This window comes from Stenella coeruleoalba (assembly GCF_951394435.1).
Source record: "Stenella coeruleoalba genome assembly, chromosome: 3".
NCBI classification, from domain to species: domain Eukaryota; kingdom Metazoa; phylum Chordata; class Mammalia; order Artiodactyla; family Delphinidae; genus Stenella; species Stenella coeruleoalba.
In genome coordinates this window covers 123,376,656-123,403,708 of record NC_137148.1, presented here as the reverse complement: position 1 = coordinate 123,403,708, position 27,053 = coordinate 123,376,656, and the positions used below count along the sequence as shown (strand labels likewise).

The following is a 27,053-nucleotide window of genomic DNA, read 5'->3' as shown; positions in this document are numbered from 1 at the left end:
TCCTCTGATTGGACCCTGGATAACAGAAAGCTTTTGTTAGTTCTCATATTCAATAAAATCAATTTGTTTCTCCCTTTCTTAGGTGATCGAGGGACTAATTGGTATTAGGGATTAATTTTCCATGCTAAAATTATAGATTAATTTATATCCTTTATTTAATTTTGCATTTCAAAATGGGATTTATGACCATTTGTATCTATATCAATTTCAGCTCTGGGTCCACCACTTACTTGCTATATGAGTTTGATCAAGTTATATACATTCATTGTGCCTCAGTTCTGTCAGTGTAAAAAGGGCCATGATAATAGTATCAGTATTAGCAGGTTGTTATGAGAATTATGAAAAAGATGTAAAACATTTGGGAAAGTTCTTTCTCTTTTTTAATATTTATTTATTTGGCTGCACCAGGTCTTAGTTGTGGCACGCGGGGTCTTTGTTGCGGCATGCAGGATGTTAGTTGTGTCATGTGGGATCTTAGTTGTGGCATGCGAGCTCTTAGTTGCAGCATGTGAGGTCTAGTTCCCGAACCAGGGATTGAACCCGGGCCCCCTGCAGTGGGAGCGAGTAGTCTTTACCACTGGATCACCAGGGAAGTCCCTAGGAAAGTTCTTGGACACATAGCATTTAATAATTGTACTTCTTATCATTATTATTACTGTTATTATCTGTAGAAACAGTATAGTAATTGCATATTTGTTTCTGAGGATGTGTTCATTTGTCCTACTTTGTGTCCAGGCTACTTTGTATTCATGGTTTTTTTTTTTTTTTTTTTTTTTTTTTTGCGGTACGCGGGCCTCTCACTGTTGCGGCCTCTCCCGTTGCGGAGCACAGGCTCCGGACGCGCAGGCTCAGCGGCCATGGCTCACGGGCCCAGCCGCTCCGCGGCATGTGGGATCTTCCCGGACCGGGGCACGAACCTGTGTCCCCTGCATCGGCAGGCGGACTCTCAACCACTGTGCCACCAGGGAAGCCCTGTATTCATGGTTTTAATCCAAATAAATTAACTTCAGACTTTTTTCACTATAATTTTCCTGTCTAAAACCTTTAGGAGTGTTTTCAAGAGTTTGAGTCACCTTCCTCATTATGATAACATGTTAAGACAGTCCTTGTTGTGGGATTTCTTCTGTAGTTTCTACTTACTTAGATATTTCCACCCTTCCTAAGGAATCTTTTACTTATTCTTTAATTTAGCTTATATTTATAAACCAGCTTTGAGGCTCTGCTTTCATCTGTTTATTCCAGGTGTTCTTTCCATTCCCTTGAATAATTTTCCATTTTGAGCAATTTGTTTTGTGATTTAGATATTTCTGTCAGGTCTTTAACAATGACGACAGATGTACCCATGTTAGTTTTCTGGTCTTGGTATTGTATTTCTGTTATGTAAGATGTGACCATTGACCAAAGCTGAGTGAAGTGTTCAAAGAACTCTCTGTACCATTTTTGCAACTTCCTGTAAACTTATAATCATTTCAAAATAAAAAGTGAAAATAATGGCATTTCAAAAGGAAAGTCAAAATGAGTTTTAAAGAAGATACCCAGACCTGAAAACTGGTACATGTATGATTTTGAGATAGTTCTTAGGCTTGACACAACTTGGTCATCGTGTGTGTGTGTGTGTGTGTGTGTATAGTTCTATGCAGTTTTATTCCGTGCGTATTCATATAACCATCATGATGCAAAATACAGAATTGTCCCATCACTACCAAGGAACTCCCTCATGCTACCACTTTATTGTCTGCCTACCTCATCCCTGTCTCCTGGCAACTACTGACCTGTTTTCCATCTCTCCAGTTTTGTCAATTTCAGAGCATTATATAAGTGGAATTATATAGTATGTCACTTTGTGAAATTATTTTTGTTCATTAAGCATAATTCCCTTAAGATACATCCTAGTTTTTCACCTATCAATAATTTGACCCTTTTAGTTGATGAGTAGTATTGCATTGTGTGGATGTACCAGACTTTGTCCATTCACCTGTTGAAGGACATTTGGGTTGTTTCTACTTTTTGGCTCTTAGGAATAAGACTGCTATGAATATTCCCGTACAAGTTTTTATGGAAATGTAAGTTTTCATTTTTGCGGGATAAATGCCCAAAAGTACAGTTGCTAAGTTGAATAGTTAATGCATGTTTAGTCTTTTTTAATTTTTTTTTGTTTTTGCGGTATGCGGGCCTCTCACTGTTGTGGCCTCTCCCGTTGCGGAGCACAGGCTCCGGACGCGCAGGCTCAGCGGCCATGGCCCACGGGCCCAGCTGCTCCGCGGCATGTGGGATCTTCCTGGACCGGGGCACGAACCCGTGTCCCCTGCATCGGCAGGCAGACTCTCAACCACTGTGCCACCAGGGAAGCCCTAGTCTTTTTTTTTAAAAAATTGAAATGTAGCTGACATACAGTATTATGTAATACATATTTAATCTTATAGGAAGCTACCCAATTATTTTCTGGAGTGGCTGTACATTCCCCAACTAACAATGTATGAGAGAACTGCCATTTATGATATTTTCTCCTTTAAGAAATCTCTGAATATCCAGATTTAAAAAAATAAAAGACGCGTCTGGTGATGAAAACGTTCACCACTTAGATTGTGGTGATGTTTGTACAATTCTGAACATACTAAAAAACCATTGAATTGGTTACTTTAAATGGTGACCATTATGGTATGTGAATTAGAGCTCAATAAAGATGGTAAAAAAGTAAAAGGATATTACAAGAAGGGATCTAATTGTATTACAAAAAAAACTTATTCCTTCACTAAATTTCTAGTATTGATTAAGAATTGACCATGTGGCAGGCATTACATGTAATGCTTTACAGGATACACGTCAACTCCTGACCCATCTAACAACTAGCATGTCACTTAACCATTCTCAACATCTGCATCCTTTTCTGTAGTAAAATTACCTTCCTTTGTGAGGATTAAATGAAATAATGCATATAAATGCATTTAGAATGCTGCCTGCCTAGTATCATCATCCTCATATTAAATTCATGAAAAGGCATTTTCCCCTTACCAGTTCGTGACAGCCTGGTAACAGTATTATGAGAAAGTGAGCCATGTGTATTAATAAAAGATGACATATTTTCCCATTGTATATATAGGAGGACAAGGGAAGCAGCTGATGTTTACCAATCACCTACTATGCACCAGACACTGTATTTACTAGCCTCTGTTATGCACATTTAATCCAAACATTGCTCCACGATGGGAGCAGTATTATCGCCATGTAATAGAAGAGGAAACAAACTCAAAAAGCTTAAGAAAATTTCCCAGTTTCATAAAGCAAGTATTTGATGTAACCAAGTTAGCAAACCAGGTCTGTGCCCCAAATTCGTGTTTTTCTACTTTCCCAGATGAAAGGAATTAATTTAAATTATTAGACTTTTCTTCAGACTCTGCAATTAACTTAGGGTATTTAGGTCCTTGAAGCTTTTCTCTCCACTTTATTCAGAAACTAAAATTTAGCATGTCTAAGGTTGTTGGTGTTTAAAATATTCTTAATATTTTAAATTTCATATTTTAAATTTTGACAAAATTTGGATATCCTTCTGGGAGTTCAGAAAGAGGTTTTGTTCATCCTGGATTTCCAACTGTTTGGAGCTTGAATCAAAGTTAAAGTGCAAAAAAACAGAAGTGCTGGTGGGAAAGCCCATGGCCAGAAGCACTCAGGAAGAAGTGAAGAGATAGATCCTAAAGATTCGAAGAAGGCAAAGCACCCACTGCCAGACTCAATTAAAAAACAAAACAGGGCTTCCCTGGTGGCGCAGTGGTTGAGAGTCCCCCTGCCGATGCAGGGGACACGGGTTCGTGCCCCGGTCCGGGAAGATCCCACATGCCGCGGAGCAGCTGGGCCCATGAGCCATGGCTGCTGAGTCTGCGTGTCTGGAGCCTGTGCTCCGCAACGGGAGAGGCCACAACAGTGAGAGGCCCACGTACCGCAAAAAAAAAAAAAAAAAAAAAAAAACAAAACAGAAACAAAAAAAGAATTCCATGCCAAGAAGAAAATTGTGTGCAATAATATGACAGCGAAACCATTTCTCAAGTTTATTCCCCCGTGGATTAGTCTCTGTGTTCTTCCTCTGTCTTCTTTAAACTCCTTTTTCTTTAGAAACAGCCAAGTGTTGTAGTGGTAGCAAAGACGGGACTCTAATGTCAGCAAATTTGTTGAGAAAAACCACAAAGAGAAACTGTTTCTTTGCAGTGAACCTCAAAGATTATACCTCCCATTCTTCAGGTTTATGGAGGGACTTGGCTGCAGGTTTCCCCTGGAAAGAAACAACAAGGGTTTGGAATTCCAGTCGGAAAACTTAGGTCTTCCTGATTTCTGGAGCAACACAGGGGCAGAATCCCAGTGAGCACTCGCATTGTTGTGAGACAGGAGATCCTTGGATAGGAACCCTCTTATTGATTCTCAGGGGTTTAAGTGCCTGGCTTCATGTGTTGGCATGTTATAACTTATCTTATTGTCCTTTATTTTATTTAGTATAAAATAATAGTAAACAGGAGCAGGAGAAACAAGGTCTGGTTCCCATATGATTAAAAAAACAAAACCAAACGGTCTTGGGTTGGGTTAGGAAGTTCTCTGAACTATGACAGATGACCTCAAAACTGGCTGAAAAACCCAAGAATGAAAAATGGCATGCTGCAATTTCCAGGAGGATGCTGGAGAGATGGGCTTCAGACACATTTCATTTTGCATTGTTATTAATGGCTTGGAAAGAGTCTGTAAACCTATTATGGCAATTATATCTTCAGATGAGGGTAAATAGGATGGTGTTAGAGACACTAGTGAGGAAGAGACATAGTACAGAGCAACCTAGAGAGATTAGAAATATGGACAGGAAATGAACAAATGAGATCAGCCTGGGAAAGTAGAAACATGCATCTGGAGAAATACATAATTTGAAAAACAGAGAGGTACATAAAGGAAGGGTCATACTTGGAAAGCAACAATGGTAAATGGGCTTTTGAGTGGATATCAATTTTGGATATGTTTGAGACATGATGGAAAAGTAATATGAAGGCCTGTTGTTCAGATAGCCTTTTGGAGAGCATTTTTTTCAAACAAGGGCATTTCTATTATCTCAGTTGATTATCAGCCCAGAGGTTGGAAGCAAATAATTTATTCTCCATTAAAGAGATGAGGAGAGGTTAAGTGAGTTGCTTAAAGTCAAACAATTCGTTCATAAAATAGACTTGGTTAAAACGTGGATCTCTTGACTCCTTATTTTTTTTCTCTTTTCACGGCAACACCTTGTCATGACGTCTTGGATCTCAGAATAGTAACTGTTTCTGGCTCAGGATTGACCCATCTCTTTCTGATATTGTGACCAATTTTTTTTTTTTTTTTTTTGCGGTACGCGGGCCTCTCACTGTTGTGGCCTCTCCCATTGCGGAGCACAGGCTCTGGACGCGCAGGCTCAGCGGCCATGGCTCATGGGCCCAGCCGCTCCGCGGCATGTGGGATCCTCCCGGACCGGGGCACGAACCGGCGTCCCCTGCATCGGCAGGCGGACTCTCACCCACTGCGCCATCAGGGAAGCCCTGTGCCCAATTTTATTTCATCTGAGACTGAGCTTAGTGCAACTGAAGCTCTGAACAGGGGATAAACCCCACCCTGCCCCACAGTCCTGTATTTCCAGGGTGAAGTGAGGCAGTAGGTAATGGATGGTGGATCTCTGGATTAGGAGTCAGAACCCTACAATAATGGTGTTACTAAATTCAGGGGTCCGGGTGGGCAAACCATATGCCTTCTCTAGTCTTGTGTGTTTTACCTGTAGGACTGAGTGGGTAGATTGCTTATGGTCTCATGAAATTGATCTCTTTGAAGATCTGAAAAAAGAATGAAGCTAGTGCAAATAGACAATCAAAGACAGAGACCAAGAAGCCCGAGAGGTGGTGGGGGGAGAGGGAGAGATCTCGACGCAGATGCGTGTGACATCCGGACTGTGAACACTTATTAGCATATGGCAAGCAGGCAAATTTACGTTTTCAAGGATGGCCATTGCAAAACTTACCTCAGGCTCTTCTCTTGTGCTGTTGTTAGTTCCTATCTTAAAGGTGACTCGTCATTTTTTTCTTTTCCTTGGTAATGAAGTATGAGTTTTGGTGCACCCTCATCTGCCCCTTTTGCGTGGACTGCAAGTAGGAATCACTAGATGTCTTTTGAGTTCTGCCGAGCTCATTATGGCCTCTGCATCCACACGGGTAGGCTCCTTGCAGCCATGTGTATGTCGTGATTCCCCCATTCCGTCTCCATAGGTGATTAGATTGTAGGGTAACACCTGGCTCAAGCAGAGCCAGTTCCTTCCAGTTGGGAATTAGAACCAAGAGATACTCCTTTTATTCTCTCAGTGTGATTAGAACAAAGAAATATGGAGTAAGTGAATGTTTAGAGAAAGGATGTAGCTAATGTTAACAGTGAATGTCCGTGAGACCTTAGAGGGGAAAAGAGATGGTGGCTGACAGATCCTGATTCCAGCCTGGCTGGATACCTACAGTTGAATCTTTTTAATGCAGTCCCCTCCACCCCCATTTTAAAAAATTGTTTTATTGAGATGAACTTTTTAACAAGATGTTTTCACTGAGTCAGCTGAATTGATACCGTGTTAACATGCAAATGAGCCCATCCTAAACTTTTTCCACTTCAGCCAACCCATTAGTCCTTCAGGATTCTGCTCCAAGGTGGGTTTACGTTTGGTATGAGGTTGTTTGTGTATGTATGTGTGTGTGTATGCATGCGTGCATGTATGTATATATGTACGTTGGTATGTATTCATCCAAGGCCATCATTTAACACACATCTCATAAGTGCCTTTATCTATGTGCTAGGGGCACTGTGCTGGCACTGGGATACAGTAATGAATAAACAGAGCCATACCCTCAAGGAGCCCGAGGAAGATGGCCAGCAAAACAGATAATCATAACATACGCTGTAAGCGTGGTGCTGGAAGTTGGCAGAGACTCAGGGAAGCACCAGGGGTCACTGGATGGGTGTCAGGGAAAGCTTTCTGGAGAAGGTAGTGCCTGAGTTGAGTCATAAAGGATTGTTTGGAGATTCCCAAGTTAAGAAGGGGGGATGATCATTTCAGCAGAAGGTATGACATGGGCAAGCACTTGGAGGCAACAACATGATGTGAAAGAAATGCCTGGTTCCTAGGGTTATTGGAACATAAAGTACAGTAAGGAGTTAAGAGAGATGAAGCCACAGAGGTGAGGAGAGGCCTAGTATGGGAAGTTTTGTTCATCATATTAAGAATCTTAGACTTTAACTTGAGAGGACTGGGGAATGATTGGAGACTCCCATACAGATAAATGACATTTAAGATGAGAGCAGAATGATAAGAAGGACCCAGACTGGTTGAGGTTGATCCAAGCAGGGGAAGCAGACGGTACAAAAGCACCAAGGACTACGGCTCAGGTTTCTGGTTAAAGAGCAGGTGAAACGAGGTATCACCCACTGAGGTGCAGAGCACTGGAGAAAGTACAGAAGGTTCTGGAACCTATCTGAGACATGTTGAGTGTTCCGGTTTTCCTAGGAATCAGATCATAAGACAAGATTAACATGCCTAAGGTTTTCTATGGGATGCTCTTGAGATCAACACCAGTGGATGGGAAGGAAGGGGAAGGGGAAAAGGAAGCAGAATTGAATAGAAGGAAAGTGTAGCTTCAACAGAAATCACAGCTTGGCCCCTACCAGGAGGTCTGGAGAGAGGGCGAACCTTCAGGTCTGACCCGAGTCATTTGTATCATTGGATGTGCGCCACCCCCCAAGGCAATGTCATCTGGGGCAAAGTGGACCTCCTTAGCTGAAGCAACATGCAAAGGTGGCTGACAGATGAGAGCCTCTGCTGGTGGCACTTACGTAGCTGGGATCATAAGCCCTTTCCTCCCGAAGGGGGATCTGGGTGGTGCACCACAGAGCCCACCACAGTGGGGTAGAGGTGCCTGTGGCTTCAGGTGGAGACACCCCTTGTGCTACTGGGTGTATGAGCTTGACACCGAGAGAGTAGGTCTGGCTAGGCATGAGGGCTGGGAGGTGGTGTCGCATCAGTGATGAGAATGCTTGATCTTTTCGGGCACATGCACGCTTTGGAGAATCTGAAGAAAACTAGAGACTCGCCCTCCCCAGGAAAAAATGTGCCAAAATACATACCTACGGAATTCGCTCGGCTTTCTTTGGACTGGGTGCGCTCAATAACACTCTGCCCTGGGCCACATCATGCAGTATTTTAATTAGTCAGGTCAATCCATCCAGTTTCTTGAAGCATTCACAGAATATCAGGTACTGTCCGTTATTTCACCTAATCCTCATACCATGTAAGTTAACCATGTTAGCCCATTTTACAGAGGAGGAAACTGAGTTTAAATGAACTTGTCCAGGGGCACCATTGTTAGCAGGCACCACATGGCTTAGAATTGCTATCTGTGTGACTAGCAGAGTTGGATTCCATTTCTGAGCTCCATAGTGGGCTCTCTGTGTGCCCACTTGGGCATTATCAGGGTAACAGTGGATTCTTGCCAAGTGGGGAGGAAAGCCAGTGGCCCCAGGGATCAGTCAGCAAGGTTTATGGACACCATCCTCCAGCAGCCATCAGGGTGCAGAGACCTGCGTTGCTAGGGAAGGAGAATCTACTGCTGGCGTCAGGCAGACGGCTCCAGGGTGCAGGGGAGGGGGGCGCAGGCCAGGCTCCCAGGGTGATGTTAGCTTGAGGGGGACCCAGTGGTCATAGGAGTTTTGGCAGGGGAGGAGGACCAGCCAGTCCCTCACTCTGTCCCTGGTGGGCAGGTGGCTGCCTCAGATATTTTTCTCTTGTATGGATGTTGTCATGGAAAATAGCCTATCTTATGTTCTCAGGTTCATGGGCTAGTTACTTTCTATTTTACTTGACAAAAAATGTCATATGAGTGTCATTCATACTTTCCTTACTTCTAAGAGCCTTTACCATCTTTTTTTTTTTTTTTTTTTTTGCGGTACGCGGGCCTCTCACTGTTTTGACCTCTCCCTTTGCGGAGCACAGGCTCCGGACGCGCAGGCTCAGCGGCCATGGCTCACGGGCCCAGCCGCTCCGCGGCATGTGGGATCTTCCCGGACCGGGGCACAAACCCGCGTCCCCTGCATCGGCAGGCGGACTCTCAATCACTGCGCCACCAGGATACCATCTTTTTATACTAGTTAATGAGAAGTCAGTTAGCAAGACCATAGTAAATCTGTCATCACAAAGTGAATAAGTCAAATCAGCCTTGTGTGGCAAACATAGTTTCTACATTTATCTGAGTAGGATCTCTTACAACAAACTTTGTGATAAAGTAGTTTCCCATGAGAACCTTTCATAGTCCCAAGGTTTTAAGTGAGGAGACCTTGCATTAAAACATTACAGAAGCTTTAGGGCTTTAGAGAGAAACTCAACTTTATGCTGACAAAGTAGAGACTAAATACAGATTCGCCTTAAATTGTTTAGTAAATGTGTAAATATTCAGTAACCGTGTCCCTTAAAGCTACCCCTACAAGGGATTTCCAGGGCTCCTGCTTAGAAAAAAGAGAGTGGCCCCAATCTTAACTTTAATTTTAATTCAAGCTGAGTCAGAGATACGTGGCTGTTTATAATAATTGTTTTCCACAGTGGCATTAGCTTACAGCAGAACCATTATTCTACTAACCAGCATCTTGTTATATATTACTTTCTCTCTCACTATAGAGAATACCCAGGAAATGTATAAACTAGGCAGGTGTCAATAACAAAATGTGTTCATCTCTCTTGTCAGCAATACTTTGGGGTTTTTGGAGGTCATTGGAAATTATTTGTGGCTATGAAGTCATGAACACAGGACTTGGTTACTTTTAAAAATATGTATTAATTATACATACCTTTTTGGAAGATGCTCAGTATATTGTACTGTAAATTCAGACAGTCCTTATCAACTTTGGTATGATTACAGCAGGGAAGCAAGAGTAGAATTTGACTGGGGTCTAGGTTGGTCAGGGCTTCTCCATTTTTTACCCAGTCACTGTCACAGGGACTGCAAAACCTGTTCTTTTAATCACTCTATGCCATAAAGATACACACCAGCAACTCCTTTTAAATGAATCAGCTCATCTGTTTGTTTTATCAGACCTGTGCTTTCATGTTCGAAAGAACATGTATGTGTCAGCATATCCACTCAGCTCTTCTACTGACCCATTTTACAGATGAGGCAAGCTTAGAAGTTTTTCAGGCTAATTCCAAAGTCAGCTAATTTGAAATGAATTTAGAAAACCTACGTTTTTCTCTATTTCAGTCTCTGGTTCCTGCCTCTTATGTTCACTGTCTCCAATAAAAAAATGAGTATCTGGACCTTCAAAAGTGACCAAGCACTCTGCCTGGGGCCAGGTCAGCATTTGTCTTGAGGTCAGAAATCCAGGGTTTCACTTGGGATTCAGTGCACACAGGTGACCCGTCCAACTAAGAAGCGCTTATCTGTTGACACACCAGTGATGTGTGGGAGGAGCCTGTTTTCCACTCCACTCTTCCTTTGGGAATTTGCTCAGAAAAACCTGTGACTAGACCCTCAGGCATATGTCTCTGCCATTCCTATTTGTCTGAAAAGATAGGGAGCCAGAGGCTGATGAGGCCCTATGGCCCTGGAGCCTTTGCTACAGCTGAGTACAGGAAACTGGAGGGGAAAAAAAAAAGACATGCAGCCAAAGTCCCTTCCTGGAGGCGGATGGGAAACCTGGGAAGTATAAACTGGGGTTGCAGCCTTGCACTTGGGGGTTGGCTTGCTATTTTGAGCCTCCATCCAAGAGTGAGTCTCACATCCCTCATCTGGGGGTGAGCTGTTGTGCTGGGCCCGGAGAGATCGGAATCCAATCACATGTGTTTCCATTCAGCCCAAAGGTGAAACTGATTGCATGTGACCATAGATCCAGCGGCTCCAGCCCATGCTGTCAAACAGGCTTTTAGCAGAGGGTTGGGCAGTTCCAGGATTCAATCTTGTGGTTTAGGGCCCAATGCGGGTGGAGTGAGGGTGGGCTGGGGAGGAGGTTGCTCCCCAGAGATAACTCACTGCTGTCTCAGTTCTGAACAGGCACCAACGTCTGCTTAGGGAAAGAGCAGCCCTCACCTTTGAGACACAGAGTTCCTATTCCATAATGCCTAAATAACTCAGTCTCCAATGGTCGGATATCAGAAATTCAGGTGACTCTAAGCCAGGCAGGTGGCATAAAAACATGGAAGCCAACCCTACGTGAAGGAAGAGGAAGTAGCAGACATTATAGCTAATTGGGGAATACATGTTTGTTCCAAGGGGCAGCCAGTGTTCAGCTGTAGCTGACGGGTGACACTGTGTATCTACGAGCCCAGAATTGCCAAGTTTTCCAATTTTTAAAGAAATCTAAATTTGAATATGAAATCTATACATTTAAAAATATTGGCTAAATTGGGCTTCCCTGGTGGCGCAGTGGTTGAGAGTCCGCCTGCCAGTGCAGGGGACACGGGTTCGTGCCCCGGTCCGGGAAGATCCCACATGTCGCGGAGCGGCTGGGCCCGTGAGCCATGGCCGCTGAGCCTGCGTGTCCGGAGCCTGTGCTCCGCAACGGGAGAGGCCACAACAGTGAGAGGCCCGCGTACCGCAAAAAAAGAAAAAAAAAAAACATTGGCTAAATAAAAGATGTCACTCCACGTAAATATTCATTTAATACCAGCCTCACTGTTGCAGGTTGGGTTTCCTGGGAAGCAAAATTCTGAGAAGAATAAGATGCAGGAAGCGTATTAGGGAGTGTGCTTAGGCTCAACATCTGTGGAAGGGAAGGGAAGGGAAGCATCGGGCAGAGAGGGAAGCTGAGCTGTGATGTGGTCTTAACAAAGCCTTCAGTTGACCTTATAGGTCTGACACTGGGATAATCCATTAGAGTTGTTGCCCTTTTGTACCTGGGAGGCCAGGCCTTTATATGCTCACATTAGCAATTACTGGGTCAGGCTGCCCTTGCGGGAGTGGGTACCTTAGACAAGGGCAGTTTCCAGGAAGGGGCTGAGAGCACCTGAGGGGCTGAGTCCTTCAGCTCTGAACTGGGGGCTGGGTGGAGATTCTCGTGTCTATGCAGACCTTGCTCTGCATAGAGCAGAGCCTCCTTGCTCTGCTCAGATTGACCTCCTTGTGTAATTTCTGGGAGCAAAAACTCCAGGATCTGTGTGTGCCTCTTCTCTTGGGGGTCTCAGGGCCTCTTTACCACAGCTGTTCTTAGGGCCACGGTAGTACTCATGAATGTCCTCTCCTAACCATTCTAGATTCCCTTCACTCTCAGCGAGCTCCTCTGCTGGTCCAGGTGGTGTACTTGGTGTTGGAACATGGACCTGCGTCTCTGAGGGGTAAGAGACCCCGGTCACCATGTCCATCTCAGGTTACAGCTGGTGTACTTGTTCATTTACCATCAAGCTCAGGCAGGGCTGTACCTGAAAGAACCCCTGTGGATCCTAAGAGTGTCCGACATACCCCTCCCTGCCCCCACTGTGCAGTAGCAGCCCTATCTCCTCCTTCTCTTCACGGTCCTACCCAGAAGGATGCCAACTCTCCTTCTTGCCTGTTTAGTCCCTGAGCACAAAGAGCCCAAGGTGCCCTATAACAGCTGTCATTTGTAGTTCAGCAGAGTTCTTGCTGTGCCCCCTGGTAGAAGCACTTGCCCTTTGGGGAAAAGACACTAAACAACCCAGAGTTGCAGGGATGGGAAACACGTATTTCCCAGTTGGGTCCCTGGCAGTGAGGGTAAAAGGGGTCGCTCCTGCTTCTTCCCCTTGTTTCTGGGATCCATGTGTTCTCCCTTTGGAAACACAGCACCCTGTAAAGGGCACAGATTCACAACGCACAGTGCGTCCTGGAGGGTGGTGCCTTATCCTTGCAGGGAGTCGTCTCTGGAATGGTGCTTCGGTTGTGCCTTCGGTAGGCCATTCCTCCTCGCTCAGGTTGGCAGGTTCAGGGTGACGTGGTATTTGATATAGTGGATCCCGCGGTCACGTGGCCTTTCTTGCATCTCATTGGCTGTTAAACAAGCCCCTTGGTCTGGTGTGTGCTGCTGTGTGGATCCCATGCCAGTGCCTCAGACACTCCGTAAGCCCTCACATAGGGTTGACTGAGGCCACAGCAACAGAAGATGCAAATCCACATCTAGAACATGTGTTTGTTTCTGTAAAAGTGAATCACTGTGCTTTCCAGCGTGAAAGGGGTCTGAGGTCGTCTACACAAGGGGCTGTGTGTGTCTCTGAGGCATGGTGCCACCTTGGGGAGGAAGTGTTGCTCTGTGTTGCTGGCAGGATGGATGTCTGACAGCACCAGTAGCTGGATCAGCGCTGGTGACTGGGTGTTGGTTCCCTGCATGGCCTCTAGCCCTGTCACCATGTCTTGTCTACACCATCCATGGGCTCATTGAACCAGCACTGGGGTGACTGATGATGGAGGGTGGCTGATGTCAGCCGACCGAGTCATTTTGTCTGCCGCATCGTTTAGTGCCTCTTCCGTGATGGGTGCTCTCTGGAGGGCATTAAAATACAATACATATATCTTCACTCTTTATGCCCACTCCCCTGGTCTACCGCGCGCTGCTAGCTAAGGCCACCTTTTCCTCGATCTTTCATCCTTCCTCTTACCTCCTAGGAATACTTCAACTCTCTGTATAATCTTGAGCCACTTCTCTTCCTCAACATTATGTATAATCTTGAGTCACTGTTCTTTCCCAAGTGGATGACTAGCTGTACTGTCTGAAACTGGACATTTGGGAAGAGAGCTCTTCACTATTGCCTTTCAGCACCACCCCTGGGTGGGACTGTCCAGTGGCCATGGTCTGTTTTCAGTGTGATCTAGATGCTGAGCCAGCGCATCTAGAAGTCAGGCTCAGGTGTTTTCCTCCTCCACCAGCTGATCCTCAGGGCCATAGGCGTGTGCTAGCAGGAAGGTACCGGAGCAGCAGCAGTGGATGACATGGGAGACGGGGCCACGCCCTTCTCAGGATCAATTGCTGCTGGGCCAACTTGGTCTTGTGACTTGGTGGGTCTGATAGAACCCAGCTCATAATGGACATTTCTGGCCACTTCATGACCCTGGTCAAGCCCTCCGTCTCTACCAGGGCCCAATAGCACTCAAGGACCTATTTTTCAAATAGTGCATAATTTTCTTACTCCAGAGCCCTAAGAGTGTAGATTGTGATACTTCTGTTGGGACTGCATAACCTTCACGTGGTGGCTTTTCCCACCACAAGTACCTCCAGTGCTGTAGAGTTTATTGGGTCTTATGGCTGAAGTGGCAGGGCTGTTTGCACTTGCATCCTGGATCTGCTGCAGAGCCCTTTCCTGCCCCAGGCGCGGCTCAGAATGGACAGCCTTTGATGTAAATGTGCTGTAAAAGTATTTCCAGGACTAAGTTGTCTTTAAAACCTGAAGAGGCCTCCCAGGCTTTGTGCGGAGGAGGCCAGGCGCCTGCAGAATCATTCTCTACTGAGGAAATGAATGAAAACGTCCATCCAGGAAGAAGTAGGATTGCATACCTTGCTCATGCTGATATAAGTTTGATTTTGGAATAAGCCCATGGGAGTACTTTCCTGTGGCTATCGTATTTTTTTTCTTTTTTTGGCTTATGTGTTTCAAGGGTAGGATTGTTTGTCAGGTTATTTCTGTGTATTTAATATGTAAACATCTAATAATAGCAGGTGAATCACCACTTTGATTTTCATTCTGTGACACTGGAAGTACACGACTAGGATTTCCTTTGTTTGAAATGTAGGTAAAATTAATGGATCCAAATGACTTAATGGGAAGTTCTGAGATGAAATGTTTATTCACACTAGAATAGCCTATATATTTCACAAAAGCCTGGTATATGTCTTTTGCCCCTTCAAAACTCTTCCGTATTTGTTTTGGGACTATGTTTTTCTTCATCCTTCAAATCAGGACCGGGGGAAACATTTACCCATATCAACAGAGCAAAGTATAAATTTGTTTTTAAAAAGTAGAAAGTGTTTTTAATAGTCAAAACTGTGTGAATTACTAAGCACTTATTTTAGATATTTTTGAGGTTAAAAGGAAGACAGAATATTCTTGACTTTCCCCTCTGTTTAATTAAGTTTCCCCCATTGATTCTACTCTATTCCAAGCTTTATAAAAGAGGCGGAGACTACCAAGATAAATAAGACATAGTCCTGGACACAAACGAGTTCAGCAAATAATAATCAGAACATTAAAGATAATGGTAGGAATAGCTGCCGTCTAATTAACTTTGTGCTAAGACCTTTACGTGAATAATCTTATTTAATCTTCAATATGTTCACTGTCCTTTACCCCCATATACACTTGTGCCCTCCCTTCCCTCTTAACCAGCTTAGATCCCACGGTTTATCCTCAATTCCCTTGAGTTTCTTTCTCCCTTCTCAGCACTCATCTAGCAAAACCCTTGTGAAAGTCCACACGCTGCCTACTCCATGCCTGCATGTATACAGCTGTACATGACTGGAGGCGTAGCCACACCATGCTTACGCGTCTCTCTTTAAATTTATGGCCGCTCCCTGAGGGGAATCCTTAGTGCTGCCAGGGAATCACACGGTATTTCCCTAGCCCCTTGAATCTCCTAAAAACTGATTTTATACCAGCTCCTTTCCCCTCTTAACGTTCAGTACCTTCTCTCCCAGACTGTCTTAGCTGATGGCAGAGAAAACAGACGCAGTCATAAGAGAGCTGCCATAAACTCCCACCATGAACTTGACCTAGCTGCCTGTCTCTGTGCTGTATACTCTTCCCCTTAGTTACTCGAGGAGGAACAGTCCTTGCTCCTGGCTAAGGGGAAGCCCTCCATTTGAACACTAGATGTCACCTGTGTTGTCTATTCAAGAACCCCGACAGCAGTTGTTCCATTTCTCTCCTGCATCGTGAAGTTTCCTCTTCTTTCTGAATCAGCCCCGTTGGCATAAGCCGTGCTATTTCCCTCATATTAGATTCTACTTTCTCTGCTAGTTACTGCTCCGTATCCTTGTCCCCGTTTACAAAAAAAAACCCTTGAAAGAGTTGCCTGTATTCGGTGTTTCCAGTTTCCACTTTGATTTTCTTTTGGAAACGCTCCAATCAGATTTCAGCTCCACAACTTCATTAAGACTGCTCTGGCACACATACCCACATGGTAGGTATGCAGTAAATCTGACCAGAATAATTTAATACTTGCTTACACATATACAAAACTACCCCACTGTGAGGTGGGTATGAAGATACTCATTTTCTAGGTGCTCTGGTCAAGGTCCTTGGTGATTTCACGCACTGATGAACTCTCATTTCCCATCGTCCTTGACCTTTCAACAGCATGTGAACACTTTCTCTTTTTTGAAATAATTTTATTTCTTGACCTTCACAATACTGTACTCTCATGGTGTCCCCACTGTCTCACTGACCACTGTCTCTGATGCTTTTTCTGGTTCTTCCTTTATCCTCAGGATGCTCTTACTTATCTCAGAGCTCTACCTCCACTCCCATCCTTGGTCAGCTCATCCAGCATTGTTCCTTTATATGATAGCTAGAGATTGACTGCTCCCAAATTTGTATCTCTGGCCCAGCTGTTCCCTTAGATTTCTAATCTCGAATATCTACCTGCTTGCTCAACATTTCACTTGGATGTTTAATAGGAAGGTCCACAAGCATATTCCTGACTTTCCCCCCATCCCATTTCTCCCACAATTTTCCCTATCTCACCTTCATCTTTGGAGTTGCTCAGGCCGACACATTTAGTGTAATCTTTGATTCCTCTTTTTCTCATACCCCAGTCAAATCCATCAGCAAATATTGCTGGCTTAACCTTGAATCATATCCAATATCTGACCATTTCGCACTGCTTCCACGGTTACGATTTGGTTCAAGCAACCGCCACCTCACCAGACCTTCTGTGATCCCTGATACGGAAAATTCCAGCCCATCCTCAAGACGCTGGAATGACTTTCATTTCCCCATCCCTGCTGTATTTATCCCCAATGCACTTGCCGCCATTTTAAATGCTATATACTTTTGAAAACACTATATAACTTTTTACTCTTGATTTATGCCTTCTCTAGAATGGAAGCTTCAAGAGGGCAGGGATTTTGTCAATTTTATTCAAATATTTGTATCCCTAGTGCCTATAATAGGTACTCAATAAATATTAGTTGAATGAATTAATAAATCATCACAAAAACACTGTATGGTAGGTAATAAGATGCTCATTTTAGAGGTGAGGTAACCAAGGCTCAGAAGCTTGAAATAATCTGCTGAAGGTCATAGAAACAGGAGCTGGATGAATTGGAATGTGGCAGAGGTCCCTCTATTCCCAAGTCCAGATCCTTAAACAGTATACCATCCTGGATTCTAGTCCATAGTTTTCCTTCTGAACTCAATATCATTTTTTTCATTTTTAATTAGTTTATTTAATTAATTTATTTTTGGCTATGTTGGGTCTTTGCTGCTGCAGGCAGGCTTTCTCTAGTTGTGGTGAGCAGGGGCTACTCTTCGTTGCAGTGTGCGGGCTTCTCATTGCGGTGGCTTCTCTTGTTCTCTTCTTGAGCACGGGCTCTAGGCACACAGGCTTCAGTAGTTGTGGCACACAGGCTCAATTCTTGTGGCTCACTGGCTCTAGAGCACAGGCTCAGTAGTTGTGGCGCCTGGGCTTAGTTGTTCTGCGGCATGTGGGATCTTCGCGGACCAGGGATCAAACCCATGTCCCCTGCATTGGCAGATGGGTTCTTAACCACTGCACCACCAGGGAAGTTCCTTCATTTTTTTTTAAAAGGAAGTTCTTTAAATGAACACAAGGCCTTTGATCTTCTCTTACACTTTGATGGCAGGTCCTTTCGAGCCACAACTCTCTAATCACTGCTCAGGTACCAAATCTATTCTACAGAGTCATTCTTTGGCCCATGTATTGCCTTGGAATTTTGTGACTGTATCCTATTAGCAAAGTGATCCCTCACCATTTTGAATTTACTTGCTCTGAAATCTAGAATCAGGAAACTCTAAGAAGGCTTACAGAAGCATAAATATTCTTAAATCTAGATTCTTACCACATGCCCTTCAATTACAGGAAAGTTCTTATTCCATCTCTTTCTTCAGACACAGTTTGAAACATTCTTACATTCACTCACCTAATAATAATTGAGCAGTTTCTATGGGCAAGGCCCTATTTCACACACTCAGGACTCAGCAGTGAATAAAAGAGACACATTCCCTGCCCTCAGAGAGTTTACATTCTAGGGATGAGAAAGAAGATAATACTTAATAATAAATTAATATATTATGTGGTGAAAAAGTACTATGAAGATAAATAAAGCATAGAAGGGGGCTAACAGGTGACAGATGGTATTCTCTTGAATAAGGGTATAAAATAAACTCCCTGAGATCCAGGATATTATTATTATTATTGACATCTGTAGCACAGGGTAAATACTGTGTGAGTATTGTGAGAATGAATGAATAACAGTGAAGAAGAGAGCCCAGTTAGGAGGTTACTGCAGTAGTCCAGGTGATAGCTGCTGGTGGCTGGACACAGAGAGAAGCTCTGTAGATGGAGAGAAGAGATCACAGTGTGTATATATGTAAAAGACAGAACCAATAGTATTTCCTGACAGATGGGATGTGGAGTGCAAACTGGATTGGACTGAAGGAGAGAAGTCAAGGTTTGGATGATGCCAAACCTTTGGTCTGAGCAACTAGAATAAAGTAGCCTTGACTGAGGTATGGGAAGTCTATGGATGTGGTAGGTTTGGTGGCCAAAATTAAATTTCTTTGGGACCGTAAAGTCGCTCAGTGTCTCCCTCTCCCTCTCTCATAGTTTCCTGAGATATCTAAAGCCAAGTACTGCTGTGTATCCAAGGAAAACCATTCAGAGTCATTCTACTGTGGAAAACACCCATGCTGGTTCCACTCCTCACTCTCTTGGCCAGACACAGAGGCATCCTGTGTTGATCACGGCCTTTCTTCTTATTCCTTGAATAAGAAAGGCACCGCCAAGGAAGGCTTTTTTTCTTCAAACTCATCTTAGACACTTGATTTTGATTTAAGAAAGAGAAAGATGATTGAAGGGGATGAAAGAGGGAGAAAATAGTGTTTGTTGTACATTTCTGCTGATGGCAACAGCTTGAACCGATTAGCTGGTTATTATGCATTCCTGTGCATGGCTTTTCACAGCAGTCTGATCCAGAGAAACACATCACAAGTCCTATTCTGCATGGCTTCTTGCATGCAAGCCTGACCTCAAAGAGATTAACCAAGTCTTGTAATTTGAAACAACAGACACACACAAAATCATCAAGTGATCAAAAATATGGTATAAATCTATTTAGTAGAGAGTGTTCTGGATTATAATGACAGTAACAGAAGAGATAATTAGGATGCAAAGAAAGGAAACAAAAACCCAACAAACCCATGAAATTAAAAAAAGGAAGGCAGTGGTATTTCTTTAGGATTGTAAATGTCCCCTACATATTTTTTGCTTTTCCTAAGAACTTGCAAGGTCCCTTCAAATAAAATTGGAGCAGTTAAAACTATGGGAAAGATTCAGAGAGACCTCTGCAGGGTTGCATAGTATGCAGTTAATTCTCTTTTTACTCTGTTCTAAATATAATCCTGCTCATTTGCATGCCAATCCCCAGAATGCTTTGTAATTTCACAACTCTTGGCTAGTGGTCTCAGCACTTAAGCTTTAAGAACAAAGCAAAATGTTTAGGGCGTGCCTTTCGCTTCAGTCTCCCCCCCCCCCCGCCCCCGGGCTTTGCAAAACAGTACAGGGAGGTGACCTTTGCTTTGCATTCATCCTCCAAGAGTATCACAGAAATAAAGTGGAGAATGCTGTGGACTTCTCCTGTGAAGACTGCATTCAGTCTAGTTACCCATGAATAACCAGCCGCTGGATTAACTCACTTGAGAAGGAGTGTTTCAGGGGGGCTTAGTCTGCCGTTTGATTATGTGACCAGGCTGGTTCATTTCAGGTTTATGGAAAGCCCAAGCTGGAGTATTCTGTACCCTCTTTCTGTGGATGCTTTTATAGCTTCTCTATTGCAAAGGAAGCCTTCAAGTTAATGAGGAGATATCCCGAAGTGTGGTCGGTGGCCTGCCTTGGAGAAATGTGAATTAAAGATCTCTGACACAGACCTAGTCATGCTCCGTGATATCTACAGAATTTCTATTTAGGGAGCATTAGGATCCACAGTGGGGTGTGGTGGTCGTGGGAGACTTGTCTTGCGAGGGCTTTATAATTTTTGCATAGCAAGCCATTTTTGTTGTTGCTGTTATCCAAGTGGTATATTTGGGATTATTTTTTTCAGGAGAGCTGAGAAAGCTCCCTCATCCGACCATCCCTCAGCCCCGAGCCACAGTGGCTCCTCCAAACATGCCCCCCTTGGCCTTCTATTTGAAGCGGGTAGCAAAAGGATAAGATATTCCAGCACCGAAAGGTCATGTTTTTGCTCCTCACAGCACATTGATCTCTGTCTATCAGCCCTGCCTAAAGTAAACTCGGCATTGTGAACAGCGCACACCGGATCGCTCACAAAACCCACCGCTGCGCAGTAATGTGCCAGGGCGTTTGGCTTCTCACTACAGGTGTTTTCTACTCTTTACTCACGGAGCAGCGTTAATGCTTTTCCTTCGGTTCTGAGAGCCAGACAGTGGAGTTCCTTTAAAACATTATTTTGAGAATTATTTTTACAATACAGAGAAGGGCTGATGGTAGCTGACACGGTGCCCCCTCGCAGCCGTCCGAGAGTGAGGGGTTGCTTCGCATTTTCTGATGCCTATTTTCATGGTCTCGGGATAGCAGCGGCCGGCCAGGCTGCACAAAGTCAGCCCAGTTCTCGGCTTTCTAAGGGGTCGCGGCGGCTGTTTGCACCCAGCGACCAGCAGAGGCGGCGCTCGGCCTCCGCGATAACAAAGGCAGCTGCCGTCGCATCCAGCCCGCGCGGTGGCGAAGGAGAGCGGGTTCCGGGAGGGAAGTCCAGAGCCGTCTCCTTTCTGAAACCAGGGTGGGGAAGGTGGGGAATCGGACCACGGGCAAGTCGGAGGCGTGGGCGCTTTCCCGGGCTGCGGCGGGGCCAGGAGGGCTACGCTGGTGCCTCTCTGCCGCCGACACCAGGGACTGCAGCATCCCCGCCCCGAACAGTCCCTCGCGCCCCCTGGTGGCGGTGGAGCAGGCTGGCTCCGCTGCACTCGCAAGTCACCAGAAAAAAAAAGGAAGAAAAAGTGGGTGAGGCAGATGCAAGGAGGAAAATCAATAGGGATAAGAGAGAAGAGGGAGGAGTCGCGGATCAGCCATTCTTGTCTTACGGGGTCCCAGCTGGCACCGCAAAAGAAAGGAAAAAAAAAAAAAAAAAAAAGCCCGGGCGTGAACGCGAGTGGAGGAGGGTGTGTGGGGGGGGGGTCGGGGGTGAAAGGGGGACCGGGGAGATTTACTATTGTCTCTGGCAGCCGCCGCGGGAGCCGGGGAGGGGGGCGGAGGCGAGAGGAGGAGGCGGCGGCCGCGGCCAGCGCACCATTCGCTCCACCTGATCTTGGGGCGCTGTGCGCTGAGGAAGGCGCGGGCGAGCAGGAGTAGAAGAAGGAGGCAGGGAGGCAGCTGCTGCAGCCACCGCCGCCACCATGTCCTACCAAGGCAAAAAGAACATCCCGCGGATCACGGTGAGTCGGACGCCCGGACTCCGCCGTGGCTCGCTCGCTCCTGGCCGGCTGCACCGCGGATGGGGGCGGCTTGGATCCCGCCGGCTTCCCTGGGCTGGTACCCGGGGAGGGACTGGGGCCCGGGGCCGGGGCGGGGGGGTGGTGTGTGGAGAGCGGTGGTCAGTCCGGCCGGCGCGGCGGGGCGCCACCCAGACGGAGCGACCCTGGGATTTGGGGAAAACCAAACAAAGAGGAAACCCAAACAGTGGCGTGGAGAACTTTGGATTATTTATCTTCCTTCCCCACCACCCGGTAGTTTCCAAATAACACAGGGGTCTCGGCCCTCCCTGGACCTCCGCGCCGCCTGGGTCGTCAGTGTGTGCTGCCCCAGGCGAGGTATGTTTTTTGTAGAAGGTTCCTTTTGGCGGGGCGGGGTATGGAGAGATGACACCTTTCCCCAGGGGTACTTGGTAGCCCGACCGCGCCCCTCTCTGAGCTCCAGCCCCGTGGCTCCCCGCCCCCACCCCCCTACCCTACCACCCCGCGACGGTGATGGGATGCCTGGACATCCGTCTTCACCTTGGCCACTCCTTGCTTGTATTCACCCCAGTTCATATTTCGGTGCATCATACTCGGACTCGACAGCTAACGTGGCTGTAGTGAGAATGACCAACTTTTTTTTGCCCTTGATGCCTTTACATTTTTCCTGTCATTTCTCCCCCTCATCCCAAGAAAAGGCTGAGTTTTTAGAGCAGATTTTAGTTTGCGGTGGCAGCGCACGCTGTGTGCATGCCGTGTCCAACTGCCATTGTGTGCAAAGCCGAGCCTCCCGCGGCCGGCGGGTGTCAGATGCGCTGGGCGAGCGTCTAGGGCGGGGTGGAGAGGAGATGTGCCATAATCAGGTACAGAAGCCTCATCTTCGCTGGCGTCCAGCAAGCAGCTCTCGCGGCAGAATACCGCTCCCTGCTGCGGGATTCCTCCAGGTTGCGCTGAAATGACGCCTCGAATGGAAGGGACATACGACAGGCTGGAATGGGCATTTTCAAAAAGGGGGCAAGACAAAAACAACAGAACACCCACTGTCATTTGTTAGTTGAGCACGAAGCAGTGCGGTTGTGCTTTGTCTGTAGTGAATGGTGTGTGTGTGTGTGTGTGTGTGTGTGTAGTGGGGGAATGGGTGGCTACTCCATCTTTGCAAGACGAACAAAGGAAGTGATCAGCTGGCCCCTGGGAGGCTCTGCAGCTGCCCTAGGGCACTGCTGTACCTGCTACTGTAGTTCATTTGCCGGGATCCACTAGGTTTTGCTGTGGGCATGAGTGTCTTTGCACTTGCTGGGTTAGGCTTGGAGCAACCTGACTGCAGTGCAGGACCTTCCCCTCTGCAGGCAGGAGGAAGCTGTTCTTGCCTCTAGTGCACTTTATTGTCAAGTGGTTTATTTCTATGGCAGTACCCTACCTTTTTCATGCACCTGAGCTTCACCGGACACAAGCGTGCCCCACCCCTACCTGCTGTCCACTTGCTCCTAGGGAAGCAACACTCCCCAGGGGGATAGAGTTGGGATGGGTAGGGATCCTTTTGCCAGGTAGAGGCGTTGGGTTTAAGCCCATCCTCCTTGACCACTGCCTGATATCACTGACTTCACATTATTGTAAAAGCATAGTGAGTCTTTTATAATACACAGTATTTTCTCAGTGCCAGTTGTCTTTGCAAAGAGCTGTGGATGGTATTATTTTTTTTAAAAGCTGATTGAGACAAAAGCTTAATTTTTATACTTATTTGTCTAACTCAGGAGAGATGAGCCTCAGCTCTCATGCTATGATGTGTGGAAGTTATGTTGCACACATACCACTTGCTTTATATCCAGTGTGCATTTGCCAGTTCTCCTGTTTGGGATAAGCAGAGAACAGATTATATTTTTCTTCCCAGTCTGAAGACTGCAATGGTTCTTCTTATGGATTCAGCCTATGCTGTGGCATTGAGAGCCATGCCCATTCTTCTAGGTATCACTTAAGCCACCTTTAAGGAAAGATACAGAAATTTAGCCCATATGATAACAACCTTAGAAGCCCCTGTAAGTGTGGCTGGGCCCTAGTCCCAGGGCCAGGTTTGCAGGGGGCTCCCTTTTGTTCCCACTTGAATGGTCTTCCCTGGGGTGCATCCTTCATTTTCAGTGCTGCTTCCATCCTTTCTCTGCGTGTGGGGCGTGGTGCTGCATAGCAGCCTCTGCCTTGAAGCTGAGGCTGTGCCTTCGGCAGCTGTGACGGGAATGGACGGTGGCTGTGAATTTCTTCCAGCCGGCCTGACTTGCATTCATTGTTGAGAGGGGTATGGGCTGGGGAGAGGCAGAGGGACATGGCAGGATGGGAGTGTGGGTCCTTGGGGGCAAGGAATCCATTTGTTGATTTTTCTCATGCTTTGTTTTTGTATTTCCTTGAACAAGAATTCTATTTTAGAACAGAACAGTGTTTTAATTTTTGTACATTTGCAGGTCCATAGATGATTACGGTTATCTGCATACTACCAGGGGTGAGATACCCTTCCTAGGTATAGCTAAAAACATAAAAATACGGACACAGGTCTATCTATACAGAAAATATGATTAAAGATCTAAATAGAACATATGTCTCCTGCTGTCAATTCTAGTCCGTTTTTTAAAATGGTAAGATTATGGAATTTGAGATAAGTTTCCTATCCTCTCTCTATTCCGGTCTGTGAACTGCCCCACCCAGTAGCTGGAATGTCACTGTAATCTGGGGACCGATGGGGGCAGTCTTTCTTGCTGAGTACCTTTGCCTCACAGGCACAATTTGGGGGACACAGTAAGGTTTTGTTTGCTTATCTTCTGCTTTTCCTTCTACCTCTTTTTGCTGCCCTCCTGAGAGCAAAGCCTTCCTACTACCCTGTGTTTATTGGTTTCTCTGTCGCTGGTAGAATTGGCTGGGGCTTTCCCTGGGAGTAGCTCAGGCCTCAGATCTTATTGTTCTCAGGTCACCTACCTGAGTAATCTGCATGTCCTTACCCCAACACTAGCCCTTGCTTCTAAATGGCAGAGACAGCAGTTTGGGTGGCCCAGCCAATCAGAGCAGGGACCTGGTATTGTCATCCACCTCTGTCTCCTCTCACACAGTGCATGGCACATAGATGCCTAGTGATGATTGGTTAAATCAATAAATGAATTAAAAATGGTTCCTACTAAGAACAGCTCACACCTACTGAGTGTTTATTTTGTGTCAAGTATTGTGCCTTATGTGCATTGTTTCATTTAATCCCTCAAATCAACACTGTCTGAGAGGTACTAGAGTTATCTCTATTGTATAGATTCTTTGCTTCTGCCCGGGGTCATAGATATAATAAGTGTTCGAGGCAGGACTCAAGCCTCCACACCTGATGGAAGTTAAAGTGCATGTCCCTCACCACCGCACTGGTCTTGGTGGCTCTGCCCATACCATCACTATTATGTGGTGTTAGTAGGGCAAATGGTTTAGATCCTATAACGTGGTCTCTCTTACTTTTTACATTGAATAAATGTAAACTTGGGGGATGGTAGCTGACCATCTCAATTCTGCAGGTAGAAAGTTTGGCAAGTCATTGTATTCTTCTGAGATAAGCTACAACTTGAAGCTGACTGCAAGAGTGGGTGGAGATCTAACACTTAGGCTCCAGTGCTTTACATGTATTCTCTTAGCAGGGTCTCTGCAAAAGCCCATTTTACAGTTCAGGAAATTGAGACCTAGATCGATGAAGTCAGTTATCCAGAGTTGCACACTGAGGATTTGAGGCAAAGCTGGAAATCCAACACAAGTCTTGTCTGACTTCACAGCCTCAGCTGCTTCCCAGAGGTACCTGCAGTGGAAAATTTGAAAGCTGTGGATAAAGAGCTCCAGAATTCCCCCTAGGAGACAAATCACCGAGAACTGGCTTTTGGCAAATACCAGTTGGAGTTCTGTAAATACTATCTTGCAGCTCATGCATTTCTGCCACACTGAAAGTTGGGGTGTATGTGTGTGATGTTTAGGATTGCTGGAAGACACCATCCTCTGTCCAGAACATGACCTGGAGAGTTTGGTCTTAGGGTATGTAGTCAGGGCGCTGTGATCTCATTTGAAGGGTGTGATTGTGAGCATTGTGGGTGCCATGGGAATTTTTCACTTGGGAGGAGAAGTAAAGGAGCTATGTGAACTGGAGGAAAAACCCAGATCTCTGAACTGGGGGCCTTGAACTAGACTAGAACCTGGGGAAGGGACAGTGCAACTCCTTCCCTGGACCTGTGCCTTCCTTTTGCTTCAGTAGGTGTCACTTTGGATCGGGAGCAGATATTAGGAGATGGAGGTTCAGAGTTTGGGAGACCAAAAGAAGAGGTGTCACCCAAAGCCAGCTTGATCTGTGTAAGGCATCTTGGAAGGGAAATTCCAGAGAAAAGACAGAGGAAAAATATCAAAGACTTAGGAATGGGAAGCATCTTAGATATCTGATCGTAGAAACCTCAGCTCAAGCCCTGCCTGGGGTGTGTGTTTGTTACTTTATTTTTTGAACAGGTCTGTGGTGATTCGCAGCCAGGTTATTCCTCTTGCTCAAACACTAGCAAAATGCCTCAGGTGGATAAAGAGAGCTCTGACTATTAGTAGCTGTGACGGAGCCAGCTGGGCACTTGGGGGAATTCTGGAGGAATAGATTTCCTGAGAGGATTCAAGTCTGTGTAGTAGAACTGTCAGTTTATAAATAAAAATCCTCCCTCATTATCTCACCGGGATGTTGAAAGGCTCAGATGAAGGAGCGACTGTGGACCGTGGTCTCTGAACCCCGAACGTATGCAAGCTAGGAAACTGATTTATTTATAAAATCTTAACTACTTTGGAATGTGGAAATTAATAAAGGAGGACTTGACAAAGGTCTGAAGTAGGAAGAGGCTACTTAGGGGTCAATGTTTTAATACAAGTTTTCTAACCCAAACAAAAATTAACACAGTGTTATATAAAAACTCTGTTTTTTCCTGCTTAGTTATTTTACAGTGTTTCTCAGAATTATGCTTGTTTTTAATTTCTGACACGCTAACGAGGCCATTAGACTACCTTTGGACTTGGATACAGAGACTCTCCCTTAACCTAAAGAAAGGGCATTTTCCTTATTCAGTTGAACTATATTGCTTTTGGTCCTAATCAGCTTCTAGCCTAGACTGACCGCAGATTATGGATACCCTTTCTAGCAGTTTCTTCACAACTCACTGTTGAATGGCTTTTTCTCTGTCCTTTCTCCTTAGTTAGGGAGAAAAAAATGATTTGGAAAAGAACCAAGAAACTCTTCATATCCTAGAGGGCCCTCTCTTCTTTACCCATTGACATATTTCATAGAACTGTTTATGTCTGCTTATTATATTTGAAAAATCACAAAATGTTTACAACATTTGGAATGCCTCCCTAGGAGGTAAATGTACCT

The 27,053-nt window shown here is 45.4% G+C and overlaps 1 protein-coding gene across 2 annotated transcripts in view; it reads left to right on the top strand.

Annotated features, from left to right (window-relative positions):
- DPYSL3 (dihydropyrimidinase like 3) overlaps window positions 1-27,053 on the top strand; it is a 114,675-nt gene that overhangs the window by 26,579 nt on the left and 61,043 nt on the right. Inside the window, exon 1 of one of the 2 annotated variants that reach the window (XM_079915713.1) lies at window positions 21,464-21,640. The exons of the other annotated variant lie outside the window; for it this stretch is intronic. Within the exon in view, the coding sequence (XP_079771839.1) occupies window positions 21,602-21,640 (39 nt within the window). The 5' untranslated portion in view covers window positions 21,464-21,601. Of the gene's footprint in view, window positions 1-21,463; window positions 21,641-27,053 lie in introns of those variants that run through there. 2 annotated transcript variants of the gene reach the window in all.